General features: G+C 39.5%; 1 protein-coding gene across 2 annotated transcripts; it reads left to right on the forward strand.

Annotated features, from left to right (window-relative positions):
* The first annotated feature begins 3,611 nt into the window (after positions 1 to 3,611).
* On the forward strand, positions 3,612 to 21,573 carry rbm25a (RNA binding motif protein 25a). 2 transcript variants are annotated; one of them, XM_022219228.2, is made up of 18 exons: positions 3,612 to 3,802; positions 4,064 to 4,170; positions 5,485 to 5,534; positions 6,935 to 7,105; positions 7,468 to 7,525; positions 8,525 to 8,685; positions 8,773 to 8,967; positions 9,099 to 9,182; positions 13,204 to 13,472; positions 15,140 to 15,251; positions 15,348 to 15,437; positions 15,537 to 15,610; positions 15,694 to 15,844; positions 17,266 to 17,677; positions 17,763 to 18,067; positions 18,196 to 18,294; positions 18,459 to 18,506; positions 21,112 to 21,573. In XM_022219228.2, the coding sequence occupies exons 2-18, from the start codon at positions 4,065 to 4,067 to the stop codon at positions 21,202 to 21,204; spliced, it is 2,478 nt and encodes an 825-aa protein (XP_022074920.1). In that variant the 5' UTR covers positions 3,612 to 3,802; position 4,064; the 3' UTR covers positions 21,205 to 21,573. The 2 variants fall into 2 exon arrangements, with proteins under 2 accessions (XP_022074920.1, XP_022074921.1); XM_022219229.2 differs by having other exon boundaries at positions 9,102 to 9,182.
* The last annotated feature ends 298 nt before the right edge of the window (positions 21,574 to 21,871 follow it).

Raw genomic sequence — 21,871 nt, forward strand, 5'->3', positions numbered from 1 at the left:
ACAATGAAATCTAAATGAACGAGCAAAAATGTTATTAGTGTTATTATATATTGTATATAGACATGCAACCTTTTCACTTACTTTCTCAACTTTTTTGCTTGTTTATTCAGGCTTTTTACAATATTGTTACACTACTTTATGTTACACTGAATATATTTTGCAGATAACACTTTGTTTATTTGGTCTGTAAGCTATTTTCTGTTGTAATTAGTTTAACTGCAATTTAATAAATAAGCTCATATGTCTTGCATACTGTTTTATTCTGCATCACCAGATAAATGTAAGGTAGCACAGAATTTAACCCGTTGCGCTTCAGACACTTTGAGAACTGCATAAGCATTTCCTTATATGTCTGAAGCTGCAAACGCGATTATACAAACACTATACACCCATGTAAAACTTAGATTCTCATGAATCCGCCGGTATAAACTACTTTCAGATGTGATTACCACAGCGGGTAATATAAACACATTTCTCCAACAAACAACAAAAATTTAAAGGGCACAACTCACCGCATGGCGGCGCTGCGCCTTTCATATTCACTGTATTTATGTCCATATTTTTATTCAGCATACAGATATCAATGCGGTCTTGCACTCAAAATGGCGACTGAAGTCTTTCCTTTATGTTTACACCGTGTTTCAACCAATCAAGTGACTCTGGCCTGCCTCTGAGCCCTAAACGGCCAACCGTAGCCGAGACTGACCGATCTGGACCTACCTCATTTCGTCAGTAAATTCTGAGCAAATCACGTCGGAGGAAACATTTGACTGACAGGGCTGATAGCCAATGAGCTGCTGAATAGCGGGGTTGTGTGACATTTCACACCTCGGCTACGGCTGCAGCTGGAGGCTCTCTGTCTCCCCCTCCCAGTCTCTCTGTGTCTGATCCACACTGGAGCTGCTCTGAAGTGCCTTTTTTGAGTTCTTTATGAGTTTTTGGAGTGAAAATAATGTGAAAACGGGCTGAAAAACGAACATATCATTTTTGCCCAGGGTGTACAGAGGGTGTCCAAAATTGACAGCGCCTGGCCATAGTAGTACAAATACATGTGTGAAACACTCATTTCTTGTAGTATTGCTCTGAAATTTTGACCTGAACTATGTAAGACCCCAGGCTGTTGCCTTTTTGTGTTTTCAAGCTCTCACAGTGCTGCCACACTTGTGTTTTATTAGGGAAAAAATTTAGGCAAGAATAAAAGTCATCCTAATTCAGTGTGTTCCAACATAAAATACTCTGTGCCAGTAGCACCTAGAGTAATTCTGACTGCACTGGGTAAAAATTCAGGTTGTCAGCTTTCAAAGGAGACCCCAACCATGCCTGTACTCCAAACAGTTCAAGAACAGCATTCAATTTACTTTCCGTACATCTTCAGTAGAAATTTCAGGCGAAAATTGACGGAAGCTTGCTCCCCTGGGTACAAGACGTTCTTAAATGTTTAAAATTGGTCTGTGAGCTGTTTTATATTCTCTCTAGTTTGCAGCAGTACAGTTTATTTTTTGAGCACCTATGTTCTGAAAGTTAAGTAGCATAGAAATAAAGTCTCATAGGCTATTCACAATTAGTTTAATTCCACCAGAGTGGTTATTCCTAAGGCCAAAAAACCTCAAAATACACAATAAAATCCCAGGAACAAGTATAATTTAAACTATCAAAGAACAACCAGAGGTGACACCAATGTAACAATTAAATCTGATAATTCTTTGATCAGCAGTAATTCAAACTCTGACAAGAATATCAGTCATATGTGAAACTTTAAAAGTTTAACAAACTGTGATAAATTAGAGAAATTCCTTGAATAATGAACATCAAGGATTCTATAATCATATTAGAAATAACTGCTGGTTAGACAAACAAATGATCAAACTCTTATTTAATAATATTTGATCAGTATTTGATGGACAAACCTGGTTTGTTAGCAGCTTTGACAATCACACACACTGTTGTAATCATATCTGTGTCTGTTGTATGTACTTCACACGTAGTTTGAGTGTATTTTTCTATTTTCAGGTCCTCTCATGATCACAAGTCACATGGCTGCAATAACCGTCAACACACAGGTGGAAGGTGCTTTACACAAACAGAGCAACAATACAACACTAAAAATGACAACAAAATGTTAGAAGACAGAATGAAATAAAATGTTATACAAATATCCATCTGTATCAAGATTTGTCCTACACCTACATTATAATACATTATATTTATCAGAAGATATACATTACTGAAGCCTGTACAGGTAAGGGTATATGTACTGTTTATTAATTGATATTTACTCTCTAATTTTTTTGTCTTTAGATCCAAATGAAATCAAGTATTTAAAAAATCCAAAAATAAAAGTTCCAAATAAATAACATACTTTTTTTTTTTTTTAAAGCAACCTATTGTCAGTTTTCACTAAGCAGCAAAGTTACAGACGCTGAACTGGACTCAGTGGTTGCTCGGCAACAACTAACACCCATCTACTGGAGTAATTGCCAGATGTATTGCGGGAGGCAAAGCTAGAAAACTCTACACACATTGGAAGCCTGTCTTTCCAAATCAAAGCAAAGCCTTTGGTGCCACCAAGTGTCTAAAATGGAGAATATGGACAGGTATAATACGTGGAAAGGACTTTAAACGCCCTGAATACAGTCTGGCAGGCAACAGTCTCGCATGAGATGATGTGCAAACCCACTTAAGATTGTTGATGGTGAAAAGAATGCATGCTACTGCTGATTATTTTCAACTCGTTGATTTAAATACCATTTACATTGTGTAATTTTACAGTCAAACACTCTAAAAGAATAAACGATCATACATAAAAAAAAATTTATGTGTCCATAATTTCCATGTTTTTGCCAGATTTTTCAGGATGGACATGTAAATAAATACTTAGTTTTTTTGGATTTTACAAGATTTTATTTGCGAGGAAAATCTGTAAAATAAAATGTTATTCAGTTCTTCGTAGACATTTTTCTTTCAAATAACAGCAGATATGTAAATACAGTCTAAAAATTTTCTTCAATGCTTAAAAAAATAATCTTTCATCATTCTTTCACTCTCCTACTCATGAGTGTTTACTATTACAATAACATATGATAAGGTAATATGTAATACAAAATAAAACATAGCCAAAATAAACCGAAATATACATAAATACTAGCTATAGAAATCACATTATTCCACGTTATTGGTATTGAACCAATTCTTTCATGACTGGAAATATTGACATAAATATTAATATTGCACATATTATTATCTATATTGCACAGTTATTATGAACTAAAACTGTAAATTCCTTGTTTTAACAAAGTATTTTTATGAGCGAATTACCACTTGAACATTTTTTTTTATTTTTTATTTTTTTTACAGTTTTTGCCCCTTTTTTAGTGCTGGATACTTCCTATTTTCTAGGATTTCACTAGTTATTATGTGTAATTCAATAACAGGACAATAAATTTAAATTGTTCAAAAATTACAGTCAACAAATATTTAAAATTTTAGTGTTTTTGTTTGTACTACCTGGGTGGAAAAAGTCCAGTAAGGAGTCAAAAAGATCCTTTTTAGGACTGCCTGCCTGAGAGATAACATTCAGGGTGTTACCGCCAATCAATCCCAGTGAATCAATCCCATGATGCCTTGCGAAAAGAATAGGTCCCAGTTATTTGTATGTGGTGCTGGGCTTCTCGTAGCGCACCGGCGACAATTATACCGCTAGTTTTTAGCGCCCGGTTTTCCCATCCTCTGTATTTAATGGGCTTTTATTAGAATAACCGGCAGTATTATTAGACACTGGTTTTTATCTCAAACTTAGCTGCAGGTGAGTAAATCCGAGCTTGACCGCTGCGGCTAATGTTAGCTAGCAAGGCCACACAGTAACCGTTAGCTAGCTGCAGCTAATTTGGCTAATTAACGTAGCGGACTTTAAGGTTTCTGTCGCACCTGCTCAGTTTGACACTTTGGCAGACAGCTGTGCTATATATGTAAATAAATACTACTAGCCTCTCTGACCACGTCAACAGTGCTCCTTTGGTCTCCTGGTAAACATCTGCTTTCGCCTATTTGCTTCTGTTTCTTCCAGGATGTCATACCCTCCGCCGCTCAACCGTCAGCAGATCGGTATCCCACAGTTACCTCCCCGGATCCCCCCTCCACAGTACGGAGGATTCGCCCCAGGTGTCCCGCCAGGTACTGAACAGCCCTGTGTGTGTGTTTGTGAATCAGCCCGTGGTTCCCTTCTGGTCATTCGGGTGAAAACTCCACCTGAGCTCACCAAGAATCAAATCAGACCAACTCTGTGGCGCAAAAAAGTGCAACAGAAAGTTAGATTTGTGACTAAGCTGCAACTACTGGGCTCATATTTTGATTTAATGTCTGACTAAAACATCAGTTTACGATAGAAAAAAGGCTAAAACCCTGTAATGGACACTTTGAGCCAAATCACAACCCAGCAATCTTAAGATTCCCTGCTAAAAATCCCATTAATCTGCTCATTAAACTTTAATTTCATGTGCATCTTTCTCCGCATCTCGAAGTGGTGGTTGCTAAAATCCAGTTTCAGTCTTGGGATATGTAATATTACTGCTTCATTTGTCTGTTAAAGCTGTTCTGTCATTCAGATGTAAGTTCATTTTTCTAATAGCTTCATTCTGACACAGCTCTGCATATTGACTTAGGGAGAGGCTGTCTGTTATGTAAAGACTGGTTCTCTACAAATCAAATATGCAGATTAGATTTAAAAGAAATTTGGTGTCTTTCACCCTTTATACATATGCACATGGGTTTGTCTTGTATCACAAATGGGAGCTTAGCTTGACTTCCCAAGATTGTGTATTGTGTTGACATTGTACAAGACAACTCCATTTTTGATTTTCTTTTTTTAAATTCTCTGACAGCCTTAGATGATTGTAAAATTGATTTGCGATGTAATTAGTTTCAGCTTCAGTTCATAGTCATTAATGTGCAAAAGCCTTAAAACATGCGATGCCATCAGAAGTGTGACTGTGACACTGTTGACAGAATCTTTTTGTAAAACCATTGACATCACATTTTAAACCCTGAATCAGACATGCTATGTACCATATGTCTTAAAATGCAGCCTTTACAATTTACTAATTGCATTGTCTTAAAATTTATATATGAAACCGATTTCTCAATAGAATGTCTCTTATAAACACGAAAAAGGTTGTATATTGGATGATTGACAAGAAACATAATAGCTTCATAAACTGATGAAGGTTAGCAGTCTGTATCCGGAGCTGACTGTGGAAAACTACATAGAAATCCTTTTAACAATATTCACTAAGAAGGTTTGATAATCGTATCACAGATATGTGCTTATTAGATTAACAGAACAGTACAACATTTGCCAATATGTGTTTAGAAACCCTAATGGTTACTAGCTTTAGCAATCACACACTCTCTAATAATAATAATGATATCAGTATATGTTCTTTTTCTCACATCACACATGACTTGAGTGTATTTTGTTTGTGTTTTCAGGTACTCCCATGATCCCAGTCCACATGGGTGTAGTGACGCCGACACCCACAGTGAGTTTGAATCTGGAATTCCTGTTCTGTGTGACCTGCTATGAAGAACACAATCCTGACACATTAACAATTTAGCTTCATGCAATTTTTTTGGTGAATATTGTTGAATGTGTTTGTTTATTGAAATAGAAGACAAACCACTTCTCTCCAGTTAAGCCGTTTATTCTCCAAATATCAGCGTCTCAAAAGAATCTTGTACAAAGACCTTTTCTGTTTGGAACAGCCTCCCAGAAAAGGATCAAATCAAAAGTGAGCACAACATTTTATTCCGTCCAGTATTATGTGATAGGTCATAGATATAAACATGAAATTCAAATATTGAAATATGATTGGCTAAACGTGTTTTAGACTTCGTCCTCCCATTAGTTGGTGCACAGACATGTCCATTTTTCTCTGCACATGATTCATCTAATCCCCAAGAGCTGCATCCTGTAAAAGGAACCCTCCTGCAAACTCTTTCCCGCTTTCTACCGGTTAGTATTATTCCATTGTTAGCTGAGATGTGATGTAGCCATGAGTGGTATTTCATAGTGAGGATGCAGGTGTTCATCAGGGAAGATTATTATGGTTTTCTCCTTCAAACAACCTTGAGTTACCAGTTTCAGTAAAACTAATTGTTACATTATAAGAAAATAGGAATGTGCTGTGGATCAAGGCCAAAACTCTGTCTTTGTTAGAGTGTGTGCACGTGGAGAAGAAGAAGCTTTCTTTTTTTGTAAGCGGCTGTAGCTTTCCAGCGTGACTTGTCTCTACCCATCAGAGCTTGGAGTTGATGCTTAGCTCCATCTCTTCCCTTTTAAAGGTCAAGCAGAACTCATGGATTCATTGCACAATGAATGGTTATTATTATCAATACTATAACACTCATATGTAATGTCAGTTTCAGTGTTCAGGTATTAGTACCTTCGTGAGATAAAAAATCCTAACAAATTTCAGGTCGTCGCCACAGGACTTTGGAGATGCTTTTAATTTAACACAGTGGGAAGCTCTAAACCCTCCAGAAATCCTGTGCTATGTTCACCCTCTGAGGTCCGTACACCTCAGGAATAATCACAGTGGTACGGTGCTGCAGCCCAATTTGCAACCAGCTGCTGTATCTGTAAAAAATGCAAAGTCAGAGCCTTTACAAAACAGCCACAGGAGCCTTATTTGTTTTTAAGTGAGTGATATGAGGGGCAACGTGGACACCTGCATACATAATGCTATGAATAGAGCCTGGTGCTTGTCTGCTTTCAAACTCTGCATTGATCACACAGAAAATATGACTTGACCTTCAAAATGTTCCACCTATAAACAGTTATTTTTACGCTTTGCATTATTTTTTTTCCCTTGTTGCTTGTATTGTTTCTCTCGATAAGAGTGATACTGGACTGCTGAAAATTTAAATTCATGTTCTGCAGGTCCTGGTCCCAACCACAGTCACCATAGCACAGAAGCCGATGATTCCAAAGAAGGATCCTGGTGGCATCAGAGCCAAGGACGCAGAGGATGGTGGCGGTCCAACCACCACCGTGTTCGTAGGAAACATCTCTGAAAAAGCATCTGACATGTTGGTCAGACAGTTACTAGCAGTGAGTTCACTGTACATGAAATAAAACAGTTCTGTCAAGGAAAACTGCTGTTCTATGGCATGAAGCAGCTGTGTATTTGTACCAAATCAGTCTGCATACAGACATACTTTAGAGCTTTTTATTTGTCAGTCGGCATAAAATTTTCAAAGTAAAGCAGTAGATATGTATGCTGCAAATGAGCTGCTTACAGAAAAACACAGTGCACCACATACGCTCTGGGTTAACCACTGACAAATGTCAAGGAGCTACAGTTACAGGGATACACATATTCTGTCTTATGCTGTGTGGGATCAATTAGCCATTGATTGATCATTGTTATCTATAGAGGGAAATAATAACTTTTTCTTTTCTTTTCAATCTAGAAATGTGGGATTGTTCTAAGCTGGAAGAGGGTCCAAGGTGCCTCTGGGAAACTTCAAGGTAACACCAACACGGTTAAACAGTTTTCTCTCAGTGTTAGTACATGTTATGCTGCGTAGAACAGAGACCTCAGGTGTTTTAAATATGCTCTTTTTACTGCAATTTTTTTTTAAACTCTGTGAACCCCAAAGTGTTTTTTGCTCCTGTCTCACTATTATTCACTGTGGGCTCATTTTTCACTGCAGTATAAAGTCCTACACCTCCATGGAAACAACACAACCCTGACTAGAATCAGAGAGAACACTGGAACATCTTTTGTGTTGTAAAATTAATTTATAATCTTATATTCCATTAAAAAGATAACATGTACAATTTTTTTATTAAGTGTCCAGAGGTGTTATCAATACAGAAATTAAAATGGGGAGTCAACATACTGTAGATACTGAAATGTTTACATACATTTATTTTATTGGTCAAGTATGTTTAGTTTTTCTGTAAAAATGCCCCAAATCATTTGAAGATTGTCTAAATTTTTGTTCAAAATGATTTACAAGTTGTTTTAAATATATTTCCAAAATGAGTCCACATTTGTCCAAAGTCACACTAAAGTGTCCAAATTAAATTGTAACTCATTCAAAATGACTTAAAGCTAGTCCAGACTGACTCATGAATCGTGCCACATAGCTTGAAAATTGTCAAAAATGACTTGAAACTTGTCCAAAATGGCAACTTTATCATCAAATATGATTTATTTTCTTCTCACTCTCTTTAAATTCTTTCTGCGTGTCTGTTCTCTGCTCTTTGTGAACACAGTCTGCAGTTTAGCTGACAGGTTTTCAAAAATTTGTCACACGACTGTTGTTCCTTTTGAGTTACTAATCATTCTTTTTGTTTTTTAGCAAAAGCTGGTGAAAACATGTACATAAATATATCGCATTTTGACATAACATTGCCATTTTAAGCTTTAATTTTGGGTTCATATGGCTAAGGTATCGTATATTTTGTTATTTTGTACACTTATGGTACCGACTTTCCTCCTTTCCCCTCTACTTCTTGAAGCTTTTGGCTTCTGTGAGTATAAGGAGCCTGAATCCACCCTGCGAGCCCTCAGACTTCTGCACGAGTTGCTCTTAGGTGATAAAAAGCTGTTGGTCAAAGTAGATGCCAAGACCAAAGCCCAGCTAGATGAGTGGAAAGCCAAGAAGAGGAGTGCCAATGGGGTATGCTGCTCACCTGTTCAGCACATGGTTGGAATTCAGTATTTCCTGTCATTTAGTTGAATTGGGTTTCTGCTTTTTAACAAATAGGGAGCTAGTGGTGATTCAAAAAATGGGGATGAAGACGAGGAGGAGGTTCTTGATGAAGAGACTCTGCGTCGGGACCAGGCGGTGAAGGGGATCATAGACGTCCTTATCCGAGAGTATTCAAGTGAGCTCAATGCTCCTTCACAGGATCCCGACAGTCAACCTCGCAACAAGAAGCGCAAAGAGAAGAAAGAGGAGGTAGTCTTTGCACGATGAGAACGAAGTGGAGCAGTAATTTCTTCAGCTGTATTTTTTTTTTTTAGCTCATTTGTAGTAATTGGTGAGTACTTAGTGTGCTTTTTTTCTTGTCTTTCTGTGCTTTGTGCAAGGAGGATATCAATGCCATGGAGATGGAGGATGACAAGAGAGACTTGATTTCCAGAGAGATCAGTAAATTCCGTGACACACACAAGGTAACGTATCAAACTGATGTTTTTAATCCATAAATTAGGTTTTGAAGAAGAAAACCTCTGCAATAATTATTAGAAATTCCTCCAGAAAAAAATCAATCTACAGTTAATTTACTTTTCTTTTTACTGTCAACCATATACTTAGAAATTTTAACAGTAAAGGAAGAGAAAGTAGTCGATGTTAATGATAGGAATTTATGGTATCTATTGAAGTATTCTGATGCAATGTCAGCCACTCATAGATGGCTTCATAGTTCCTGTCAGTTTTTTCCAAACGGGCTAAGTGTTAACACTGTTTATGATACTGATTTGAGACTAAAAGTTTCAGCTCTGCACAAGCTAAATTCATCACACAGAGTGCATGGACACAATGTTAAATTCCAACTAAAGCTAATCTATTGATTAAACCCCACCAATATGGTAGAGTTCATTTGGTGACTAGAGCAAGATGAATCTCAGAAACTCAGCTTTGGAAAAAGTTGCGAGGATAGGATGTAAGTATGATCTTTCATTTCTTCTTTACTCATGTTGGGCGCTCCCTTCTGGAGGGTTTGCAGAGGGGCAACTGGCTCTCGGTTCACTTGTATTATTTTTATTTATTTGTGCGTTCAGCGAATGCAAAACGACACTGATGCTGCAACAAGAATCTACAAATTGGTAGTGACTGCTAAATGTTGATGCGCTTGTACTTGTTGTCGGGCAGCTCAGTGAACCTCTGCACATCCTCAGATAATAAATTGTGTTTGAAGAACACACACAGACTAAATGAGCCTAACCTCTGCAGTAGTTCACACTGCAGCCTGTAGCATAACTAAAGCAGGGAGCGCCCCTCCACAGCACTCTGCGGTCTGAAGACATGCAAGGTAAGACCTTACTTTTCTGTTTTTCTTTTGTTTTCAGTCATGCCTTTCCTTTCTTCTGTTCTGTCACTTTGACTCTACCCCTACCCCTTTAATTAGACGGCAAGGGAACAAGGAAATGCTCAAATATATGAGAGTGAAGAGAACGAAGCTGCAAACTAGTAACAAAATGTAAACGTCTCGTGAAACTGGACATTAGCTCTGATGTTGTAACTTAATCACAATGTCAAACACTCCTGCAGAGGAGAGTCATGTTAGGATGAAGATCAGTTTGCAGCCTTTTTACATTCCTCATTCCTAATCTTGTCTGCTAACTCCTTGCAGGTTGGGCTTAGAATCCATGATATCTCATCTCTACTGAAAACAACCACTTTTTTCCTTGCAATCTTTGACCAGTTGTTGGTCTCTCTTGCTGCTACTTCTTCACAGGTAAAATAATGTCCTGTGATGATCCCTGAAAAAAAATGACAGAAATCGAGGAAAAAAAACACGTGTACCAAAGATAAAGGTGCGACAACAACAATAAACACAGTTGATGCCATGTGCTAAACAAACTGCCGTCAACAAGGAAGAACTAGGAACTTAAAACTTAATAACAGGCCAAACTGGCAGGACAGGAAAACCTAAGTGGTTAGATTGCAAAACACATGAGCGTCTCTACTATCAATAAAAGCACAAATATAAAAAATAAAAACATACAGTGTAGAATAGAAGGTAGACAGTTTAAAACTTCTGTTAATTTACATTCAACTTAATATTGTCCTCTTCTTTAACGGTGTTTGAAATTCTGATTAAGTTGTTTTCAGTTGGTATTTTTCAAACTAGGCACAAAGCTATGTTTTTGCCTCTCTTCAGACGTTGATTAAACGACTATAAATTCATCTGCATTTCTCCAAGTTGCATATTTACAAGTTTTTTTTGTTTGTTTATCGTTAGGTTTGTGAAGGGTGAAACCCGGGAAATCTGAATCTGTGCTTTTTCAGATTGTCATTGGTACACTGCAGTTTTAGCTTATTTAGTTGACTACTTATTTTACTCATTAGCATATTAAAAAAAACACCCTATGGACATGTTAAAAATGTAGAAAAACTTTCTTGAGGGGGGTCTTTAAAACATGAGAAACATGAGGTAAGTTCTAGGTTGGAAAGAAGTGAGAAAACGTTATGAGAGCCTCATGGTTAACTTGTCAGCTGTCAAAGCCCGTCCTTTGGATTCGAGGTAAAAAGGTGTTCAAACTCTAAGCTGAGTCAAGTCTCACAATGCTTAAGTAAAGCTCATATAGAACAGGTAGCTTGCACCTCCTCCATTCTTTCCTGGTTTTTGTTCATTAATTAATAGATGTCAGATGCACAATTCCAACAGTGTTCTTTAAATATTGTAAACCAGTCAAGATGTGCAGTATTAACCCAAATCCGTGAGGAGACAGTTTGAATTGTGGGTGTGACGTTAAAAGTTTTTTTTACGGGGTTGGAGAGACCAGACAGACACCAGAAGACAACCTGCAGGTAAGACTGCTTCACTAATTTCCTTGTGGCAAAATAAAATTCAATATCTGATTTGTTTAAACTGTTTCAATTGAAAAAAAAAAACCAAGTAGATTTTGGTGTCATTTCTGTGGATGAATTGTAATTAAGCTGCTTCACAGGTGTCGCGTGGACGATTTTCCTGAGTATTTTGACTTTGCACTTGACCTGCTTTTCCTCCCACATGTAGCCTGTAGGATGTGTAGGGGCAGAGAAGTGCTGAAACCGTAGTTCATCGCCTGTAAGTTGCACACCAGTAGCTCCAGTACGGTCTGTAGAAAATGCAATGATTTTAATGTCACTTAGAATGTAGACGAGTGGGTTTGCATTTCCTATTAATTCAGATTCACATTCAACAACTGTGAGAACTTTTAGGTGCTTCATAATCAGCTGCAAGTTTGTTTTTTTTTAGTGCAAAATAAAGATAAAAAATATGACATGTAAAGATAAAACTAATTGTTTAGGTTATGATATCTCAAATTGTGCTTCTGTCATTCGGCTGCCTTCTGAACTCCCACACAGCTGCAGGGGATCACTTGCCTTGTGGTCTGGCTTTGCCTCCCTGCATTTCAGTTGACCATGTAGAAAACACATGGGAACTGATTATGTAATTTACTTAGTTGGGCCATTTGCCTTGTTAAGCTTCGGCTTGTTTTAATCCACTTGGCGCCGGTAGGTAAGAGTGAACCAGGGCATTATATAGCCGTGATCTTAAGTGTATACTTAGGTCTTTGTGAACTAAAGGTTCACAGCTGACTCGGCAGATGCTTTAAAGTGTTTTCTATCACCATCTGCATGATTGTAGTATCAGAAGCCCCATTTCCAGTTCAATCCTACTGCGCAGAGATGAGTGCGTTCTTTGGTTCATGTAACTAGGGGGTATCTCTAAAATCCATGTCAAACATTATGCACTTTAACCTGCTCTGTCTCTTGCATGAGGTCAAATCTTTTTCTGCGCTCCCATGAGTGCACATTGATTGGGAAAGCGGGCGGATGTGAATGTGACCGACACTTATTAGCCTACAGCTGACATTTTTATTGGAATGGCCTCGTATTACATCAGAGCATAATCTCAGATCACCATAGATCCCACTGTAACTGCAGAGGACGAGTTGACCTGTTACATGTGGGGGAAAAAAATCATTCGATGTAAGCATATGTTCTAAAGAGGAAGGCGGATTATTGATGCCAGGACTGTTACTGATCTCTTTGCCCGTTGATGTAACCAGAATAGATTACTGTAAGCACTGAAATGCATTAATAAAACACCAGCTGGATGTTTTAACTTCCACTCCCATTGGAATCTATCATACAAATCCACATTACCTCAATCGTTTCGGTGTCTTTCCACCATTGCAATTTATCATTTTACACCAATGTGTCCTAAATTGAGCAGTATGTACATTAAACCCGTAGCTCACTTCCTGGAAGAAGCAACAGGGCTAGGAAGACTTCCTGACTTGCAGCAGCCAGCCTCTCCAAGGCAGGAGTATGTGAGCATGTCTGGCAAAGGGAATTTCAATCATTTTATAGTATTATGTGCTCATAACCTGTTTATATTTATGTGTTATGTGGTCTTTCTTTGTGTGTTTCGCATGTAGTAACACACTTTCCCCTTTTCTTCCCATTGGGCTCCTGCAGAAACTGGAGGAGGAAAAAGGGAAGAAAGAAAAGGAGCGACTGGAGCTGGAGAGAGAAAGGAGGGAGAGGGACAAAGAACGAGAGCGAGAGAGGGAACGCCGCGACCGCGAGAAAGAGAAGGAGAGGGAGAGAGAGAGGGACAAGGAGCGGGAACGAGACCGAGATCGCGACCGTGAACGGGAGCGAGATCGCGACCGCGAAAGGACGAAGGAGCGGGAACGAGAGAGGGAGAGGAGTCGAGATGCCAGCGAAGATCGCAGCAGGTCGAGGTCAGTAGGAACAAATATGATGCTCAGTAGTAGCCTAGCCGGGCTAGACCCATGCTCTGAAGACGCAAGGGTCTAGGCAGGCTCGACAGGGAGGGAGGCGGGCTAAAAGGTTGTCTATCAAATCACACTGCAGCAATTGGGTAGGTATACAACCAATCAGCGCAACGAATAGGCTCCTAGAGCGCCGGAAATCAGAGGATGCGGTAGTTCGGTGAAGCCTTATTTATACATCAATGGGTGAAGCTCAAGTATATTACAGACATGCTAACAGAAAGATTATTCAGAGTTGGTGCTAATGGAGCTCAATGACTGTTGTCGTTTTTGTTTTCGACCCTGGCAGAGAATTAAATTTGTTGCCGTGGGTTGTCTAGCGTGGCTAGGCTAGTTGTTTCCGTTGTTTGTCAGAATCGTCATGCCTCTGTCATCACTTAGTTACGCCCGCCTTCTGACTCTACACTTCATGATGATTCGTCCGGCCAGTTTTAGGAGAATCCAAACCTCGAGCCTTATGGAGGGTAACTAGACCCACCCTGGCAGAGAATTAAATTTGTTGCCGTGGGTTGTCTAGCGCGGCTAGGCTAGCTCAGTAGCCTTTCTACTGTAAGATGTTATGTTGTGGAACTTAAAATGTATCATGACTAAGTTAGAGGGCAGCCACAGATTATCCTGGAACTATCTGGAAAACAGTAATCAAAAATGCTTTTAGATATGAACCTTAGTGGGAAATAAAAGTTTCAGAACACTGAAATATTAAGAAAATGGAGAAGAACAACAGATGTAACTACGGAAGACAAACTGATCAAACTCATTTGATTGCACATAAACAGAGGAGATATTTTAATACCTCCTATTTCTGTTTTACGTATTCACTTCTAGTCACCCTTGTTAATGAAGAAGCCTAGAATGACAGGTTTCTGCTCCCACTGAGAGAAGAAACAACAGTTATCAACATGGAAGTACCCGCAATTTGAAAGATTACCATGCTCTTGGTACCTCTGGCCTGATGCTACTATTGTAGTCTTTTAAACTGCGGGTACTTCCACTGTGAAAAATGTTGTTTCTTCTTTTAGTGGTAGCTGCAGACCCAAGGTTTAGCAGTAGAGCATCACATTATAACAACAGTCAGTGTTTTTCTCTTCTCCTGTGAGTGGTTTTAATGATGTGGCTCATTGGTGTAAATAGGTAGGTGCAAAATGTCTTTTATTATGATGGAATACTATTCAGTGGAACCACACAAAATCAAAATAGCTGTACAGTTACCTCACCTCAAGATGGATTTAGTAGCTCTTCTGAATCTTTTAGTTGCCTTTTTGAAATATTATGGAAAGTTTCAGATCAGCTGTTAAATAAACCACGATAGGATTTTACCAGTAGCTGCTTCCAAAGTCAAGAAGGAATGTGGAACTTAATTTGTAATATGAATTTTGTTTTCAGGGCAGTTTTGTTGAATAACACTCGGTCTGGCAAATAGCTGTAGTTTAACGTTTGGAAGCTATCAAACATAACTGTAGTAAAAATGTGTTTGGCAGTTGGTGCTGGCTCAGACCAATCCTACAAGACTGTCCCCAGGAGAAATAAGTTCTTGGAGATTTTTACTTTGCATTTTTTCTCCTCTCAGTTCAGCGTTAATATATTTAAGTTGGTCAGTAACCTGCTGTCTTCTGCAGAGAGAGGACCAGAGAGGATAAAAAACGAGACCGTGAGGAAGATGAGGAGGACGTTTATGAACGGCGGCGACTCGAGAGGAGGCTGAGAGACAAGGAGGCAGCGTACCAAGAAGTATGTCATTTTTAATTCGGTTAGATGTACCTTTAAATAATTGCACATAGGAGACTGTATATGCTGATTGAATTATTTTACTGTGTCTCCTCAAAGCGTCTGAAAAACTGGGAGATACGTGAGAGGAAGAAGTCTCGCGATTACAGCAAAGAAACGGAAAGGGAGGACGAGAGGCGTCGTGAAATGGTAAACCTGACAGTTTACAATGGCATGATGTCAGATGTGTGGAATTATCTCGCTGGTTTAATGCAGATAAACTTATTGTTACTGTATGTTTAAAATCAGATGAAAGAAGCCAAAAGACTGAAAGAATTCCTTGAAGATTATGACGATGACAGGGACGACCCGAAGTACTACAGGTGATTATTTTAGCGCATATTTATACGTTTTAAGGATGTATTTTTTCTTTTCTCATTACTTGACTTTGCTTTCTCTTCCTCAGGGGCAGTGCTTTGCAGAAGCGACTTCGGGACCGAGAAAAGGAGACAGAATTGGACGAGCGAGACCGGAAGAGGGAGAAAGAGGAGCTGGAGGAGATCAGACAACGGCTGCTGGCTGAGGGTCACCCTGACCCTGATGCTGAGCTGCTGAGGGTGAGTCCAGCTGCAGCTTCCTTTTCTCTTTTAAAGATTGTTTTTGGTCTTCTGTTGGCTTTATTAGACCTGCTAGTGTAGAAAGGCAGACAGGAAAGCAGAGAGAATAATAGGAGAAAGACCTGCAGCAAATGGCTGTGAGCTTGAATCAAACCAGGCCGCTGCATTGGGGACTATAGCCCCTGTTTATGGGTCGCCTGCTCAGCCAGCTAAGCTGTCTGGGTGCACTGGAACTTCCTTTTCCCCTCAGACATTGATGCCTTCTTTTTCATTCAAGAGTTTTTTGGGGTTTTTTTCCCACTTGAGGCACAGAAGGTGTTTGTTCTTTGGACTGTTTTGCAGCGCATTTGCATGATTCTTATTTGTTTTCTTGGAGTTTTGGCACATGTAACCAGTTTTTACTCACTCAGAATAGGCATTTTGGGGAGGCTATGAGCAATAAACATGATCAGTAAAGAAAATGAGCCTTTACTTGACAGAAATCCACGATTTATCTTACTTCCAACCATTTTGTCAACAAAACTGCCTTTTCTGTTTGAGTAAATTAAACCCAAATTAACAAAACTGATTAAGAAATTAAGTTTCTATTTTTATTCTTGATTCTGATTATTCACTTGCCGTGGTGATTTTCATTTGGTGTTGACTAAAATCTAAAAAAAAAAAAAACTCTGTCCAGGAAACAAACCTGTGTAGTAAACTTATTTTTTTCTGTTAGTTTGTCTATTCACTGTCCAGACTACGGCTGTATGATATACAGAAAAACTGTGATTGCAATATTTTTGTTTTTCTGGAATGTATAGAAATACAGGAATTTTCACCAGATGGCACAAATAACTGTATTTGGAAAGAATTAATCATTACAAAGAGACTATATTTGCAGAGAAAAAGCTGCAAAAATCCATTTTGAATCTTTCTCATATGGTACAATGCTGACAGTGGCATCCAAAATAATTTTTTGCTTGGGATGATGTTCAGATCTGGCTTTGGACTCGTATAGAGGTCTGTGCTGCCAGTTTAAACACACATATTAGTTTTCTTCCTCATTTATTGGTAACACCGGCAAGATGCTGCAGACAGTCTTCCCTTCTGTAGCCGACATATCGTGTTTCTTTTTGCAGTCAAACCTTCCTTACTTCCTCCTTTAGTGTTTCTCTGAAGCTCATTTTGCTGTGCTCATGTGGCGCCTGCATGTCAACAAAACTCAGTGTATCCAAGAACTATTAAACTGGAATACATTTTTGCGCTATCACACCGTCATAAAGCACACACTACATCATGCCATTTAGATGTTTATGACATCCATTTGTCAGAGCAACTTTTCACTGTTGATGGAGGAAGTCCAGACTATAATGATTTCAGCGCACTTGTTATCTTTATATAAATCCAGCAGCCACCAAAGATTTTTCATGTGTTATGTGTAGATGGAGGAGGAGGCAGAACGCCGACGACAGCCTCCGCTGAAGCTTGAACCCGAGGAGGAGGTGAACCAGGAGAAAGCTCACAGGGATCGGGATCGGGAGAAGAGAGGCTCGGGAAGGCCCGTAGAGCCGGCGCCTCGAGGCCCACCGCCACAGCATTCGGACGATGATGTGGAGGAAGGGGAGGAGGACGACTACCACGATGGCGAGGACTCACAAGAAGCCAAGCCGCAACTTAAACCCATCATGCGACCAATCACTACAGCACCCTCGGTGTCCTCCGCCAGCGGGAACGTGACTCCGAACACGCCCAGCAACGAATCCCCCTGCGGCATAATCATTCCAGGAGAGAGCACCCCGGAGGTCCAGCCACCAGAGGAGCACCGGCCCAAGATCGGACTCAGCCTCAAACTGGGTGAGTAAACTCAGCACACAGAGGGAGCTATTTCTTCAGCATTTGTGCCAGAATAAACTAGTTTCCTCTTCTTTTTCTACTCCAGGTGCCACCAACAGCCCCAGCCAGCTTAATGCAGGGAAGCGAAAGAAGCTGGCGACCGTGGAAAGTGTTTTCAACAAGTTCGATGACGAGGAGGCCGATGAGCAGCCTCGCAAAAGGAAGCTGGTCCCTCTGGACTACGGCGACGACGACAAGAGTCTGGGGCTCGACGGGGCAGAAATTTCAGGGGCCAAAGGCAGCATCAACACAGAGGAGAAACGCAAGCACATAAAGAGCCTTATAGAGAAGATCCCGACCGGCAGGCCTGAACTCTTCTCTTATCCTTTGGACTGGGCCATGGTCGATTCGGTAAAACGCTCTGAAGCATTTTGATTAACTGATATTTTATTAATCTCTTTCATGCACACATTAAGCTGTCACAACACGATTAGTAGTTGAAAATGAATCCTTGTGTTGCTCTGATTGTGTTTTTCCAGACTCTGATGGATCGGCGCATTAGACCGTGGATTAATAAGAAGATTATTGAATACATCGGCGAGGAGGAACCCACTCTGGTTGATTTTGTCTGTTCTAAGGTCAGTTATTGTTTATGATAGAAGCTCAGAAAGAAATGAACTGTTCTCAAGTTATCACATTTATGTCCTGCTTTTCAAAATGTGATACAACTTCTTTGTTTTTCTAAGCCTGTGGTGTTGAGCATGTTGTCTTCTCTGGTTGACTTTTGTTCTTATACCTCCAGGTAATGGCACACAGCACCCCTCAGGGTATTCTTGATGATGTTGCTATGGTGAGTTTAAATCCTCTTTTTCACTATCATTACTTGTTTAAATCATTTAATTTGTACTTTCTTCTCTGTGGAAAATGTATGCTTTCTAAATCACACTTTGGATTTCTGATAAAAGTGTAGCAGTAAATGAGTTCTTGTTATTTAACTCTGAACTTCAACACCAATACCATCCTGAAATGCAAAAAGGTAAGTCAGGGGTCGTTCTTTGCACAGAAGTTGAGAAGTGTCAGTGTTGCTCCATCTCTTGAAAATACCAGAATCTGCTTGCAATCGCATCTGTGTAAACTTTTGTGTATTTCTGCTGGTTTTGTAGCCTGTAGTTAGTAGTTGTTGTGGGTCACAAGATTATTGGCACTTATCTGAATGAACCTGACCTGCTTTTTAAAGCAACTAAGAAGGCTGAGATGATCTTACAAGCACAAGGAATTCCAGTTCCCTCCATCAGGGTGCAGGTTCAATAAATACTTGAGATTTTTATAACACTGTGGAAATATTACTTTACCATTAAATCAATACATTTTCTATTTACTCTACTGTCCTACGAGCAAAATAAATAAATTTTACTGCTGTGGTGGTTCATAGTTATGTATAACATCAATATATGCGTGTGAGGGCACCTGATGGTTGTGAAATGACCCGTTGGGGATAATAAGGATTTCCTTTAATGTCGCTTTTAGCTGTATAAAGATGTGCACAGAGTGGAGCAACAAGCTCCCATTAGGGCGGCTGTGACAGTAGCAGTAAAAAGGCATCCTGGTGAGCTTCGTTTTTTAAGGACACAGTGTGATAATAATAATAACGGATTAGATTTATATAGCGCTTTTCTGGGCACTCAAAGCGCTTCACAATGGATCCATTATTCATTCACTCACACATTCTTACTCTGGTGGTGGTAAGCTACATTTGTAGCCACAGCTGCCCCGGGGCAGACTGACGGAAGCGTGGCTGCCAATCCGTGCCTACAGCCCCTCCGACCACCAACATTCACACGCATTCATTCATCAGTGTGAGCTGAAATTCAAAACTGGTGGTGGAAGAAGTATTCAGATGGATTACTCAAGTAAAAGTACTAACACCACACTGCAAAAGTACTCGGGTAAAACTCCTGCATTGAAAATGATTCTTTTGTAAACGTGTTTTGAAAGTAGAAATTATAAATACAGAAAAATATCATTTGTAAATGGTATTATTGTATATTGTATAATTAGACTGTTATTACTTGTGACATGTATGAGGACTGTAAGACAGTGGTGAGGTGTGCTGTAGGTGTGACAGAGGAGTTCAAGGTGGAGGTGGGAGTACATCAGGGATCAGCTCTGAGCCCCTTCTTGTTTGCTATGGTGATGGACAGGACGACAGACGAGGTTAGACAGGAGTCTTCATGGACTATGATGTTTGTAGATGACATTGTGATCTGTAGTGAGAGCAGGGAACAGGTGGAGGAGAAGCTAGAGGCATGGAGGTTTGTCCTGGAAAGGAGAGGAATGAAGGTTAGCCGCAGCAAGACAGAGTATCTGTGTGTGAATGAGAGGGACCCAAGTGGAAGTGTGAGGTTACAGGGAGAAGAGATCATGAAGGTGGAGGATTTTAAGTACTTAGGGTCAACAGTCCAGAGCAATGGAGAGTGTGGAAAAGAGGTGAAGAAGCGTGTAGAGGCAGGCTGGAACGACTGGAGAAAAGTGTCAGGTGTGATGTGTGATAGAAGAGTTTCAGCTAAAATGAAAGGAAAGGTTTACAAAACTGTGGTGAGACCAGCCATGTTGTTTGGTCTGGAGGCAGTGTCCCTGAGGAAAAGACAGGAGGCTGAGCTGGATGTAGCAGAACTGAAGATGCTGAGGTTCTCTTTGGGAGTGACCAGGATGGATAGGATCAGGAATGAGTACATCAGAGGGACAGCACATGTTAGAGGCTTTGGAGATAAAGTCAGAGAGGCCAGACTGAGATGGTTCGGACATGTCCAGAGGGGAGAGAGTGAATATATTGGTAGAAGGATGCTGAGTTTCCCACTGCCAGGCAGGAAACCTAGAGGAAGACCAAAGAGGAGGTTTATGGATGTGGTTAAAGAGGACATGAAGGTAGTTGGTGTGAGAGAAGAGGATGCAGCAGACAGGCTTAGATGGAGGCAATTGATTCGCTGTGGCGACCCTGAAGGGAAAAGCCGAAAGGAAAAGAAGAAGATGACTGTTATTACTTGTAAAAGCAGGATTTCACTGCTGTAGTTGATTTAGGTGGATCTGCTGATTAATTTCTTCATTAAATGATTAATTGTTCGATTTGTAAAAATTCTGAAAATGATGATGAGTACTGTCACAAGTGCTCTAAACGATTATCAACATATTCGCCACTTTTCTGCCTCGCCAAGTGTATAAACTGTTTGGTAGGTTAATGATGTATTTTCTGTGTTCTTTATATTAAAAAGTCTGAACTTGTAAAGTTACTGCATCTGTCAGATAAATGTAGTAAAGTATAAAGTACAACATGTGGCAAGAAACTAACAAAGTCAAGCACAGGTAATCATATTTTTATTTATCAAGCTTGATGACTTCGATTTATTAAGCTTTTTAATTAAAATTGTGTTTAACTGGCCTGTTTTTTTTTTTTTCAGGTTCTCGATGAAGAAGCAGAAGTCTTCATAGTAAAAATGTGGCGGTTATTGATATACGAAACAGAAGCCAAGAAGATCGGACTGGTGAAATAAAGACCTGGAGAGTCTCTCTGAGTGACTTGTTAAGCTGTCAGCTCTGCTGCCTGCAGTTCTGAGGTCCAGCAGACGTGCCCATAACGCCTCCATTCCATCAGCAAGGAGCTGCTGCCTTGTATGTATGTGTGTTTGTAAGAGAAAGTCTTGAGTTGTGAACAGAAAGGGTTTGCACCAACATGCTGCATGATAAAACTTTGGTTCTATTATTTTTCCTTTGTTTGATGCTTTTGGAAAAAGACGGTCGCGTTTCACCCACCTGTTCGCCGATACGTTGGACACATTCTGCTTTGATTTCCTGGTGTTGTGTGGAGGCACTGCTCCGTTGTGTGAACTAATAAATATGCTTTTTTTTTTTTAGAAAACAAATGTATTGTCCACTTATTATTTCTCTATTTTCTAGTTGATTATTTTTCATACTTTCCAGAACAGGTTGTTTTCTGTTGCTTTATCGACAATATCAAGAACTCTGTCAGACTTCTGTATGCTGATGTGGGGAAAATATTTTTGACAACTGGCTTTAAAATATTTAGTCACTTCTACCAATTATAATTAAACTGTTTTTCTAACAGTTTTTATTCTTGCCAAATATTGCATTGATAAATGTTAATTCACAAAAAAACAATTAAAAAATTAAGTTTCAATTAGAAATTAAAACTGCAACTTA

Source organism: Acanthochromis polyacanthus, chromosome 1, assembly GCF_021347895.1.
Source record: "Acanthochromis polyacanthus isolate Apoly-LR-REF ecotype Palm Island chromosome 1, KAUST_Apoly_ChrSc, whole genome shotgun sequence".
Taxonomy (NCBI): Eukaryota; Metazoa; Chordata; class Actinopteri; family Pomacentridae; genus Acanthochromis; species Acanthochromis polyacanthus.